General features: G+C 48.4%; 3 protein-coding genes across 3 annotated transcripts; all 3 read left to right on the top strand.

The window, feature by feature from the left end:
* Positions 1-58: 58 nt before the first annotated feature.
* Positions 59-5,825, top strand: swr1 (putative SNF2 family helicase/ATPase (Swr1)). The gene is made up of 2 exons (XM_040897082.1): positions 59-858; positions 916-5,825. The coding sequence occupies exons 1-2, from the start codon at positions 266-268 to the stop codon at positions 5,354-5,356; spliced, it is 5,034 nt and encodes a 1,677-aa protein (XP_040753600.1). The 5' UTR covers positions 59-265; the 3' UTR covers positions 5,357-5,825.
* A 3,441-nt stretch (positions 5,826-9,266) lies between these two features.
* Positions 9,267-9,788, top strand: P175DRAFT_0531759 (uncharacterized protein; the record flags this gene model as incomplete). Its single annotated transcript, XM_040899899.1, has 2 exons — positions 9,267-9,559; positions 9,620-9,788. The coding sequence occupies 2 exons, from the start codon at positions 9,267-9,269 to the stop codon at positions 9,786-9,788; spliced, it is 462 nt and encodes a 153-aa protein (XP_040753601.1).
* Positions 9,789-12,145: 2,357 nt separating this feature from the next.
* On the top strand, positions 12,146-13,267 carry P175DRAFT_0492794 (Clr5 domain-containing protein; the record flags this gene model as incomplete). Its single annotated transcript, XM_040895916.1, has 2 exons — positions 12,146-12,273; positions 12,325-13,267. The coding sequence occupies 2 exons, from the start codon at positions 12,146-12,148 to the stop codon at positions 13,265-13,267; spliced, it is 1,071 nt and encodes a 356-aa protein (XP_040753602.1).
* Positions 13,268-13,407: the final 140 nt, after the last annotated feature.

Consider the following 13,407-nt stretch of genomic DNA (forward strand, 5'->3'; position numbering starts at 1 on the left):
CCAAGCTTACATACACGTCCCCCCCCCGGAATCGCTCCTCGTCACAAAATGAAAAAAAACCACCTCCTCACGCTATCCATCTATCCTCAGCACCTTTTTCCTCGCCACCCACGCTACATTGCCGATAACTATGCCAAATTTCTCGTGGCGTCTTGAATCAGTTCCCGCTACCTGTTGATGCTAATTTTGCCCCTTCCAACCCGGTCCTCATTGGGAAAGCTGGGGTCAGCTGTCAAGAGGGCCCCCGTATCCCTGGTTACAAGACATGCAAAACGGCACTCCAAATGGTATACCGCACCAAAATGAACGAGTGACCCCGGAATTCGAGACCGTTTTGTCTGAAATTCCTTCGAACGATCTTGCCGTTGATCCTACGACCCGTGATTCGATCCCTTCCGAGCTCAAAGAAGAGGCTGCGGTCGAGCACGATGATGGTCCTCCATCCAAGAGGCGAAAATTCTCCGGTTCCACCCCTTCTCGTCGCTCGACCCCCCGGCCGATATCCCCTCCCTGGAAAAAGGCAGGGGTCGATGGTCCGACCTCGTTCCTCCAGGATGGCAAACGTCGATCTTCCCGAGTCAACGCCGTCCCCCTTGAGCTTCAGCCGCCATCAGAGAAGAGACACACGCGAACAGCCCAGAAGCACTATGTAGGTAAAGGTCTTTCTGGTCGAGGAAATGGGGTCGCATCGTCCCCATTGTCGATGTCCCCATCCCATCCCGAGACAAACGGGAAACCTCTGGGTGGTGGCGCTGCAGTAAACGGCTCTCCAGTAAACAATAGTACTAGGACTCCGGCTAGCAGAAGGCAACGGTTCTCGCATTCACCTGCGCCCAAGCGTACATTTACAAGAACAAGGTTTGAAAGATCCAGCGCTTTAACTCCGCCCAATCAATTTTCTAACGGAATGCTCAGTCTCTCGAACCTAAGCACGACTCGACCGATTCGATCCTCCATGAACGCTAACTCAACGGTGATTCAAGCAGACAATGAAGCCGGCGAAGAACCAGGGGGCGTGGAACATGATGAGCACGATAAGGATGGGCAGCGCATCCCGCGCCTTCGGATCAAGGTCAAAAAGCCGATGATTACTATCCAGCACCCTGCTCACGTCCTCGCTCCTCGGAAGTATAGTTCTTTTAAGGAATGGATCGAGAGTGATGACGCAAGTTCCCTCACTGAAGGGGTGTTCACACCTGCGGAAGCACTCCAAGAAGCCCAAAAGAGGCAGCGAGTAACCGATGCGACGGAACCCGGCGGCCTCCTTAGCTCAGAAGTGTGCTCTGCGTTTCTTCCCGAACAGCAGGAAGAACCTTCCCAGCAATACTCACATCAAGACCATCTCGTTGCACATGCGCTTTACTTCAAGAAACTCTTGGATCAGGAACACAGACGTCATCGAAACACAGCAAGACTTTTCGCACAATGGTGTGCAGATGCATGGAGGAAGCGTAATAAGGACCCCGAGGATATTCTGAGGGAACAGCAAGAGGAGATGCGTGGGAAGCGCAAGCAGCTGGCCAAGGATCTCAAGAAGATGTTCGACTTAGCTCGAGCTGAAATTGACCAAATGCGCCTCGCGCGCTGGGAGGAGGAGCGGAAGGCCAAAGACCAGCAAGCTTTGGACCGCGCTATTAAGCAGTCCACTATGCTTTTCGAGAAACGCCGAATGGAAATATTAGGTGAACTAGGCAGCGATGCTCCAGAGACCACCGATGACAGCGAAGCCGACAGTGATGACGAATCGGACCAGGATGATGAAAGCAATATGTCATCTACAGATTCCGAAAGCGAAGATGAAGATGGTGTTGACGATGACGAGGGCCTAACGGCAGAAGAACTACGATTAAAATACGCAAATATACCAGAAGCCCACCAGGACACAGACCACACGTCTGATTCGGACGCTGAAACCGATAATAGTGATGAATTGGGAGCCCCTGACCCTCGTGAATTACCACCAGAAGACATCTCCTTAGGCCAGGTCGAACTCGAAGAAGTCGACCCAATGCTCATGGACGATAGTGATGAATCTACCGATATGGACGATGATATGGGTGATAGTGATGAAGACGAGTCTAGCGGAGCTGAATCTGAAGAGGAAGAGGAAGAGGATGATGATGATGGGCCTGGTTTATTAGGATTTTTCTCTTCAAAAAATTTAGTCGCAAGAGATTTCCATCGGGCTAGTGCAGATGATGAAGTTGATAGCGATCTGTTAATGGGGGAAGACGAGGGGACACCAGCCCCATCTGACGACGATGGGGACGAGGATGAGTCTGAAGACCAAGACGAAGTTTCTCTTATTCCGAATGGGCCAGCAATGAAAGAACCGGAGACTTCTGCAGGTGCCGCTGCATCGGTTCTTGATAATCATCTCGAACCACCCGATACCAGGGATGCTGAAGGAGAGGTTGCAATGCCAGTGAACAACGAAGTTGAAATGACGGATGTTCCACCGGCCAATAGCTCGAGTCACTTTGATGAACTAGCTGCCTCTTCGCGTCAAAACTCTACTGAAGCGAACTTTCCTAATCACCAGGAACATGACCAGCATGAATTATATCCAAACGGCGTCGCTTCGAGTGAGGCATCCCCAGGAACTCTCGCTACAAAGCCCTCGGAGCCCGAATCTGTTTCGTCTTACGAAGCTCCAGCAGAAAAGCTCGTTCAGTCTAGCGAATCTCCGGCTCCTGGGCTTAAAACGCCGATTCCACATCTACTTCGAGGAACGTTGCGAGAGTATCAGCATTTCGGTCTTGATTGGCTCGCTGGTCTTTATACAAACCACATCAACGGAATTCTGGCAGATGAGATGGGTCTAGGTAAAACAATTCAAACAATCGCCCTGCTTGCTCATCTAGCTGTAGAACACGAAGTTTGGGGACCGCATCTGGTTGTGGTCCCAACGAGCGTGATTCTTAACTGGGAAATGGAATTCAAGAAATGGTGCCCGGGTTTTAAGATCATGACATATTATGGAAACCAGGAAGAACGACGACAGAAGCGCAAAGGCTGGATGGACGACAACAGTTGGAATGTGCTGATTACGTCGTATCAGCTGGTATTGCAGGATCAACAGGTCCTCAAGCGGAGGAGCTGGCATTATATGATCCTCGATGAAGCTCACAACATTAAGAACTTCCGATCTCAGAGGTGGCAGGCTCTGCTTACATTTAGAACCCGGGCTCGACTTCTGCTTACGGGTACACCGCTCCAGAACAATTTAACGGAGCTTTGGTCTTTGCTCTTCTTCTTGATGCCCTCTGACGGGGACGACGGTGGTATTGAGGGATTTGCGGATTTGAGGAACTTTTCTGAGTGGTTCCGACGCCCTGTTGAGCAGATCCTTGAGCATGGCAGAGAGACAATGGATGACGAAGCGAAGCAAGTTGTGACAAAGCTCCACACGGTTTTGCGACCATATATCTTGCGTCGTCTTAAAGCGGACGTTGAGAAGCAAATGCCAGCGAAATACGAACACGTTGTCTACTGCAGACTCTCCAAACGGCAAAGATATCTGTACGATGGGTTTATGTCAAGGGCCCAGACCAAGGAAACACTCGCCTCGGGAAACTACTTGTCGATCATCAACTGTTTGATGCAGCTGCGAAAAGTGTGCAACCATCCAGATCTCTTCGAGACGCGACCTATCTCGACATCGTTCGCAATGCCACGCTCTGTCGCCACAGAATTTGAAGTCAAGGAGCTGCTTGTCCGCAGACGACTCCTGTGGGAACACCCTCTCACAAAGCTTGACTTGGACTTCCTCAACCTAGTCCCCATCTCGAGGGAGGATATCTCCCGCAGGCTAGCAGATGATAGCACTAGAATCATGGCCTATGGCCCATTCAATACTCTACGCGAACGCCAGTATCATCGGACCAACTGGCGGATGAAGTTCAACGGGTCCAGCATACAGTCCACGTTGGATGGGATGGAAAATAATTTTCGGAAACGGAGGATGGCTGAGCTAGAAAGATCTCTCTATTTTGAGTCGAAGCGTCACGGCCGTCGTCCTGTTTACGGAAGTAGTCTGATCGAATTTCTTCTGGCAGACAGCAAGCAGCGGCCAACACTCAATGGGCCATTGCGAAAACGCTCCTATGCCGATTGGTTGTCAAGCCAGTCGTCTATTCTTGCCTCCATGATTCTCTCTATTGAGGAACGATCCCAAGCTATGGATGGCTACGTTCAGCGCTTTGCCTGTGTTACTCCCGCAGCCGTTGCTGCTGGGATTACAGAAGCCGCCCTCACGCCGATTGAGACCCGATATCTCACGAAGAAGGAGAGGTTCCCCAAGTATGATCCTTTCCATGAAGCTCAAATGCGCCTGTCTATCGCATTCCCGGATAAGCGACTTTTGCAATATGACTGTGGTAAGCTACAAAGACTCGACAAACTCCTCCGAGATCTGAAAGCGGGAGGTCATCGTGCGTTGATTTTCACGCAGATGACCAAGATGCTGGATGTTCTGGAGCAGTTCCTCAACATCCATGGGCACCGATACTTGCGCCTAGACGGTACTACCAAAGTTGAGCAGCGACAAATCCTCACCGATCGGTTCAACAATGATGACCGCATCCTCGCCTTCATCCTCTCCAGTCGATCAGGTGGTCTGGGTATCAACTTAACGGGCGCTGATACGGTGATATTCTACGATCTCGACTGGAATCCCGCAATGGACAAACAGTGCCAGGACCGCTGCCACCGTATCGGACAAACGCGCGATGTGCACATATACCGGTTCGTATCAGAGTACACGATCGAATCCAATATCCTCCGCAAGGCCAACCAGAAGCGAATGCTTGACGACGTCGTCATTCAAGAGGGAGAGTTCACCACGGACTACTTTACGAAGCTGGACGTGCGCGCGATGATGGACACCGACGAGTCTCTGGAGGGACAAGACGAGGCCAGCGCCGCCATGGACCGCGTCCTCGCGAATAGAGTTACTAAAAACTCGCGCGTTTTCGAGCAAGCGGAGGACAAGGAGGATATCGATGCCGCCAAGAACGCGCAGAAGGAGCTGGAGCACGCAGATGACGGCGACTTCGAGGACCGTGCTGCGGCCTCGTTCAGCCAGCCGCAGGCTGGAACTCCGCTGGCGCCTACACTGGACGGAGAAGGTACGCCCGGTCCTCAGTCTGTGAACTCGCCCGCGGGGCACGCCGCCTCAACCGCCACGGCGGACGAAGGAGCCGAGATGGATCAAGCCATGGGCCATATCGACGACTACCTCCTGCGTTTCATGGAATGGAATATGAAGGACGAACCACTCGTCCTTCCCGCCGACAAGAGCAAAAAGAAATCCAAGAAGGGGAAAGAACATCGTCTCCGCAAGAAACGACGTTGACATACTCCTCCTTTTCTCTTCATTTAATCACTGCTCTGGATTGGATAGGATAGGATAGGATACGACCTGACAGTTGTCTTGTATTTGTAAACTTTATTTTTGATTTTAACCTTTTATTTTTTCCGCTTCAATTGTTGTGTTTCCTATTTCTAATGGATTGACTATTCTTTCCTATTACTATTCAATGCATGGCATGTGTAACTATGGCATGGCATGGCATGTGTATGGAGGTCCTGGGCGTGTTTGATTACTATTTTGGACTAGCTAACTAACTAACTATTATCGGTTCCCTTCCTCCCTCTCTTGCATGAACAAGAGAGAAATATCAGTAGGTATGAAGTGTTAAGAGACTCAGGACCGGTCCGGTCGTATAACTACTACCTAGGTACCTACCTAAGTAAGTAGTGTCAAAGGCCACAGACACAGATACAGACACAGATACAGACACAGATACAGACACAGGGACAAATATAACCCTAGCTTGTTTGCAGTACTACTTGGACTAGGGGTTTATGTATTTTCCCCCTGTGGAGTAGAGTAATGTATGTATATGTATGTATACAGGGTAAGAAATACAGGACTCCGTACTCCAGATAAAGAAGATTCCTCTTCACACCGCTAATTGCTACTCGATTCCCGAGTTTGACTGTTAACTGTTTATGGATAATACTGCAGGAGAAGGAATAAATACTGACTTACTAGGTATATACTCTGTACTACTAAGGTTCTCTCCTGTTAGCTGCTTCGAAAGAAACGGATTCCAATTCCGATTCCGATTCCGATCTTATTGAGGAGGAGATTAGGATTAAATGGGGATGTAGAGTAAATACAGATACACTCCTACTAGTGTTTAATTTGATATGCAACTATTAGAATTCGATCTTGTACAACCTTTAATTTCATTCATTCATGTTTTTTTTTTTTTTTTTTTTTTTTTTTTTTTTTTTTTTTTTATCTCCAGCTGAGAGAAAGACAAGGAACAGGAACCCATGGCTTGGCTCGCAGCAGCGCGCATAAAATCGCAGATATACATAGAACTAGTAGGATCTGGCCTGGTTGGTCTCGCCATCTCGGGGATGATGTCGGAGTCTAGATTGAGATGTGATGCGTTCGGATTTTGTCGCTCCTTTGATACAACAACGTGGATGGATCATGGAGATGTGATAGGTAGAATTTCGGAATTCCAGGTAGCTGTGGAAGCACGTTGAAAGAAGGAATAAAAGAAAGAAAGAAAGAAAGACGGACTAGCTTACTCGGTAGTGAATAGGTAGACTTTCTTTATGAAATGAATGCTGGCGGTGCGTTGAACTAGAAGGAAGGAGCTTTTCCCTGTTCTGTAGCACAAAGAGAAACCAACCCATATCACTGGGTTGTAATCGCAGGATGGAACCCCCCGGTCCAATTGAGAGCATGAGAATCGAAGTTGAGACTCGTACCGCCGGATGGAGACTCCATGTGAAATTGGAGGTGCTGACACGAGGGAGGAATTCGCGCCGAAGAGGAAAAATCAAGACAGTGACGAGGGAAAAAAAGTTGCAGGAGTGCACGTCTGTGTAACTTGAGCTTTCCCCAGTTGCGTCCCTTTGATTCTATTCGATGCAAATGCCGGGTCAGGGCGATAGTTTCGTCAGCTTACGATTCCCAAGTAATTAACTAACTAACGGTCTGGAGAGGGAGACGATCTGGAGAATTCGCCAACAAGGAAAATACAAGTCATCATCATAATTTAACGAGTACGGAACGAACGATTAAATTCCGCGCTGCATACTCTGTGGAATACCTCGGGCTTCCCGTGAAGAGCACCGACGATAGTTGCTTCGGAGTAGTTGCGGCCTCGAGCCAGATAAGAAATCCGGAGTTGGGGAAGGTGGAGAAGGATCTCTGCAAGGAAAGAGACGAGCGTTAAGCAGCAGGCCGTGTTTTGCTTTACAAGGACCGTATTCGTTTTATGAGCTTCCTTCCTGCCGAATCGTCTCTCGTCTGATTCTTATTCTTCTTTCATCCAGGCGATGGTAGGTACTAGTTAGTTACTAGTAGGCGTGTATTAGTATGCGCGTGGCTTGCACATCGCGACTCGCGAGACAGCATTGGCCTAGAGATTAACTAGTGGCAGGTAAGTCTTGGAAACCTGCTGAGTTCTGATCGGCCTCTAACTAGGATTGTTCTGGTCTTGTCAGCTCCAACGTTGGAGTTACCCTAGCCTACGGGGTAGGCGTAACAAATTCGACCGTTCAATCCATGCAGGGGTTAAGGTAGGGATCCAGGAAGAGAGTGTGCATACAACATGGCCCTATTGAGTGACTATTAGTCTTATATTGTACCAACAAGGTGATGATAGACATACCCGAAGATGAAAGGAATATTTACCGTTTTCATGCTGGTTGTTGTTACTCTAACCCTGTAGATCTGTTTGGAGGGGGAAAACAGCCATGGCATTAGTGTTCTAGTAATGACCATAAAGAAACCCTTCCATCTAAAGCAGGTTAAGGCTTCCCTTGCAAGAAGAAAGAATTCTCACGAGCTTAGTATCGGGGATGGTTCAGGTCCAATCGCTGGCCAACAGCCACACAACATTCTCGTTAAGAATGGACTCACTCATTGCAAGCTGAGATCCTCTTAGGTCATTAAGACGCTTATTTCAAGAGCCTGGTTGGTATCCTGGATGCAAAAGCAATTAGCCGCGCTACGCTGAGGGAAATTCAACACACCTTTCCTCCATACGTAAGAGAAAGGGAGAGGGAGAGGTATCAACTTATTAGCCCCCTAGGTCCCTAGTAGTAGAGGTGGCAGGGCATAGGTACTCCGACAGCCACCCGTTGATTCACCGACTAGCTGAACGTTCCGCGTCAATCACTTGAAGATCAAGGATTCTCGACACTGTCTGTCACCGTCAGCAAATTACCTACTTTCCCCCAACTATTTGCTGCTTGTGCCTTTCGATCTTGCCCTTCCGGATTCTGTGTCCTGCAGCAACAACCCCCCTTCCTCTCCGGCGATGAACCTTCAGCTTTGATTCCCAGCCAGCCACCATAGCGGAAAGGGAGGATCACCCATCTAGACGCGCAGAGTGCCAATCAATCTCTCCGAATGTATGAATCCACTAGAATGGATGGCCAACGCAGGCAAACAAGCAGGCGAGATAATTCCTTTTCCTCCCCCCTTGGCTTGGATACGCTTCGCGGGTCGAGGGATCAAAAATTATTCATGGGTTGGGAACTCCAACTAGTTAATCTGGATGCTTGCGGATTGCCGGTCAGAGCAAACCTTGGGAACGAGGAGAAAGAACGCCCATGGAAAGGGAATGTGGCAGTCAATCTTGCATGTAGTTCGCAGTGGGCACGGCACGAGGAAGGCGATGGATGTGATTGATCATTGGGCTGTATGGAGTATGTAGGTTAGGTAGATTAGGTACTTCGTGTGTTTGTGGGTTGTACGAGAAGTCGGGTTCCGGTGGTGGTAGTAGTTTAGTCCTATCCAGTCATCGTCATCTGCTCTCATATCCAGAGTATGAAGGGAATTATTTCATTCTATTCTATTCTATTTAGTTTTTTTTTGAAACATCCCCATGGTTTGCAGCAAAACGATGCACGAGTCGATACATCAGAAACCAAGGGAATGTAACCTTATCGACATTGATGGCAAAAAAAGTTATTTTTACATGCAGAAACAGTCGGGGAACAAAAATCTCGCTCCTGCAGAAAAAAAAAAAAAAACAATATCAGGTACTAGATCACCCTAGTGGATTGCATATAGCTGTTCGTCACATTGGGCCTCAATAAGCTAGACAGAGACTACGAGTAAGTAAATGATGACAATGGCAGGACGGTCAGTCATTCCTCCCCCTCCTCATTACTCTGGTCGCTGGCGTTTCTTGCGCACTATATACCATTGCAGCTAGTGGGCGCAGGAGATGAATCCCCCGGGAAGATCGCTGGAGATCCACCCAGACGGAAGTGAGATTGGATTGCCACCTCCCAAGATCGATTTACTATGTAGGCTGCTGAATTCTGAATTCCTGATGGTCAAGCCTGGGTATGCTCTCCACCCGGAAGGGCAGCCGGAGCTGGTATCCCCTACGCTAGGGCTTGGAGTCAGGAGATATCAAGCGGTCGAATCCTTTCTCAAGTTTCCTGGGACGTGCTTCAAAGCTGCATTGTCTAGCAGTCTGCACGGAGCTCCAAATGGCACACACTTTCCGCCTCCGTGAGAAACGTAGATGGCTTACTTCGGCGCTATTTGACTCTGTTCCCTGACAGAGCTTAGCCGCCCTTACGGGGTGGCTGGTGAGAAATGTGTCAGAGATACTCGCCTCTATCGCATTTGGTCCGAATACTCCGTAGTCCAGAATGATTGGCAAAATGAAGGTGGAATGGAAGCGGTAAATCGCTCGTCGGTTGCCATGATATCTTCAAAAAGAGTTCTCAACGGTTAAAGGTTATTTTGCTTGGGTTTTGATCCCCCGGTTTAGGCGCGGTTAAATTTGTGTTCATTCACAGGTTTTGCGTGGGGTGTACATCTGATCTCCTGTGTCTGAATGATCAAATCTCTCTTTCCACTATTTCATTGGAAACAGAGCGAGGGCCGAAGAAAAAGAAAAACGAAGGAGTTAACATGTTCGAAATGGAAATGGAGAACCGAAGGATTCATAGGCGCTTTCGGTCTCTAACTGTCCCGACGTCAGAACGGGAAGAGTAAAAGTTCCGCAGTCTCCATAACTTACTACGAGATCGCCCGTGGAAGGTGCATTGATACTGTTTTCTTTTTTCTTTTCCCCCCCTCAATATTTCCGTAGAATATTGTAAACTATCAAAGAGAGGATAGCAGAATTGTCAAGTCAAGTCCGTACGGTGGAAGTTATCCGAAGGAAGGTACCTGTCAGAAATCGTAGACTCCTAGACTCCAACAAGTCTATCAAAAAGAATTCCACAGAAACAAAAACATTCATGATCTTTAACTTTCGGAGTTTGAGAGTGTAGATTAGTAGGCAGTAAATTCCGAGGTCCCCATGAGCTGTAACTTACTTGGAATGCTGTTCATGTGTTTGATGTTCGAGGATGGAGTAGATGGCATCTTTCAGAAGTAATCCGGGACTACAGCATTGGCTGGGGAAGCGGATTACCATCCATCCATCGATTTTCTCCAGCTGAACAGACCAGCAGCGGGGTCGAGAGTGAGAAAGTGGAGGGTCCGGCTGCAAGTCAACGTAAGGTACGGCGAATCGAGCTCGCTACTGAGCGTCTCCATCGCATCGCATTTGTATCAACCATTGTTGTATTGATCTCATCTTGACGAATCTGGTTGCGAGCCGCGTCCCTCTTTTTGTCTGGAAGGGGAAGTTCGACGTCTGCACCAAGTTCTCAACCTGGTTTAGCCGGGTTGAAGCCACGGATTGTCAGTATAACACGATCGTCACTGTAAACGCGCGAATCGCCTTGCTCAATCTGACTCATTATTTTTTTTTTTTGGCTCTGATGGATTTCCTGTTAGCGAAGCAAAATGCGTTTTCTTCCATTTCCACACAGTGAGAAATTGATTAGAAATTGATTAGAAAGTGATATAAGGGATAATCCAAAACAGGAAAGAAAAAAAAAAGACTCCCAAGGTCAATGAGACGGGGAATGGGAGATCGAAAAAAATCCTCAGCAAATTCTAGAGAAAAAGAAATTTCCTAAATTAATTAATTTAAAAAATTTTTTAAAAAGTACATACAAAGAGAGTATATGAGAATGACGGTAAAAAAGAGGGGCATTTTCTTTTTCATTCAGTTTGGCATGAACAGGGGAGAGACAGAATTTATACATCGAATCGTACTATTGATGGAGCAATGTCTGTTAGTCCAATGAGAATAATCTCCTCTGTAGACTAAGGAAGAAAGAGGGTCCGTTAAAAAGAACAAGGAAAAAGAAAAGAATGAATGACACCGCTGACTAGACCAACGCATCTCCCGGGAGGATGAATAGTCAGGAAGGACCTGGAAGAGAGACTTCACAAGGGAGAGACGCGAGAGAGAGAGAGAGAGAGAGAGAGAGAGAGAGACGTCCTCAGTCTTTCTTCCCAGATAATCATCAGTGCCCAATATCAACCAACCTCCTTCTTGAATATCATCACCACTTTCCCCATCATTGAATCTGGGATCTACATGGAAAGCTTACCTGGGCCCAACACTATGGAATAACCAGACCTAATTACCTCCTCTTAGGTCCATCTGGATGACAGGACCCGAGACACCGGGCGTGCCACCAGCAGCAGCAGCTAAAATGTCTGCCAGAGCCTTCCACCACACTACTGTACCCTTGTCGCCAATGATGGGTCTCGCATCCTTCGTGTCGTTTCTTAGGCAGCTTCGTGCTAGGAGTAAGTTGATCTCCCTGGTCCTGAACTGTTTGGTGAGACAGGATTTATGAGCACGAGATTATGTATCCTATATCTCTAGGTTGCTTCCGTCCCCCCACTCTCTTTTATGGATCACGGGCCTGGTCCCTTTTACCACTGGCACTAGACCAAGTTCTTTCTATCAAGGTGGCCATCGTTCGACGAGGCTACTTCGTCTCACCCCGAATACATATACCACGGAGTGTCCAATCTTTCTCCTTCCGAAAGTATCACAGCAACCTGCCACCTTGGATACCTTCTCTCTCTTCCCCTTTCCGCTCACATTTATATTTACTGTATTTTACTGTCCAGAGCCTTTCGATCGATCCGAGTATACTTCCTCTTCGCAGAATCATACCCTTCTCCCCGCCTCTCAGGCCTGCTGTCCCCTCACTCGGGAGACTCCACTCAAACAAGATGAAGAACTCCATTCCATCAGACGTGTGGGAGAGAAAAAAGGCATTGATTGCCTCCCTCTATAAGGACGAAGAATGGCCACTGAAGCAAGTTATCAAGAAAATACGCTCAGAAGACTTCAATCCAAGGTAAGACCCCACCCAAACTGTGAGCTGGTGATCCAAGGCTTACTGGTATAGTGAAACCCAGTTACGAAGCAGATTGAAGAAATGGCGTGTGACCAAGCCATCTCGTCAGACAAGAAAGAAATCCCACGAGGAACCTGTCCGAGATGACAGTGGCCGTGAGGAAGCCTCCCCAAAGCGACATTCTAACAACCCTTCTCTGGAGACCCAAACGCGTTCTCAGCCACAAACAACGACGACGGACCTTTCCGTTACCGAGCCGGAATGGTACATGACGAACGGGGTCTACGAACACCATAGTTTGCCGACCACGATATCCCTTGATGGACCGAATATTCCGAATATTTGGGCCTCTACCTCGAGCCATCCCTCGCCCCTAAGCCAGCCAAGCAAATCCCGCGTGAGTTCCACGGGATCTTTGGTGATTTCAACCTCCAACCCCTACAATCCGTCCCATACTTCACCACTAGTGGACGGTGCGTTGCTCAATCCCACCCCGGCCCTGACGCCTACGTTTCCAGACGCTTCCTATGAGTCGTGCATACAAACTCCTGTGTCGGGCCCATCCATCCAGTGGTCCGTACCACAGTGGTACTCTTTACCTCTCACCGCAGGTTCTCGCGGCCCATCTATTCCATATTACACCGCAGCTCCCCTGAGCCCACCAATCGACCCAACGATGCACATGATGCACCCGCCAGCTGCACCACAGTTGTCCGAGTTCCACGAAAGACCCAAATCATGGAAGCGTAATATGTCGATTCCATATGGCCCAGAGATCGATGGCCATACGCAAGCGAGCCAAAAGAGATCCAAGTTTCTTGAAAGAAAGACATCGCTACCGTCTAAGATCTCTGCGAGCCAAGCCTCAGCAGGCGTGATGACGCCCAGATCTCCATTCTTTCCTCATGGACAGCATTCTATCCTGTGCTCACCAGGGTACCATTATCCAGGGGCCGAGCCTCTCGTACATAGGCCTCATAGCATTGACTTTTAATGCTATTAGCCTGAGAATTTCTATCGCTTTCATATTTTCTTCTTCTTGGCACGCCAGTGCCTTTGTGTTTACTCATGACTTTTGCTATATTCGTGCCTTAATTCTCCACCGTTCCCCTTTACTTTACGGGGCTATCCAAG

This window comes from Aspergillus ochraceoroseus, assembly GCF_002846915.1.
Source record: "Aspergillus ochraceoroseus IBT 24754 chromosome Unknown P175scaffold_3, whole genome shotgun sequence".
Taxonomy (NCBI): domain Eukaryota; kingdom Fungi; phylum Ascomycota; class Eurotiomycetes; order Eurotiales; family Aspergillaceae; genus Aspergillus; species Aspergillus ochraceoroseus.

Bases quoted from the DNA above. Each gene is read 5' to 3' on its own strand.
- swr1 (XM_040897082.1), top strand. From the start codon at position 266: ATGCAAAACGGCACTCCAAATGGTATACCGCACCAAAATGAACGAGTG. The intron at 859-915 runs GTTTGAAAGATC...CGGAATGCTCAG, and splicing joins CGTACATTTACAAGAACAAG to TCTCTCGAACCTAAGCACGA.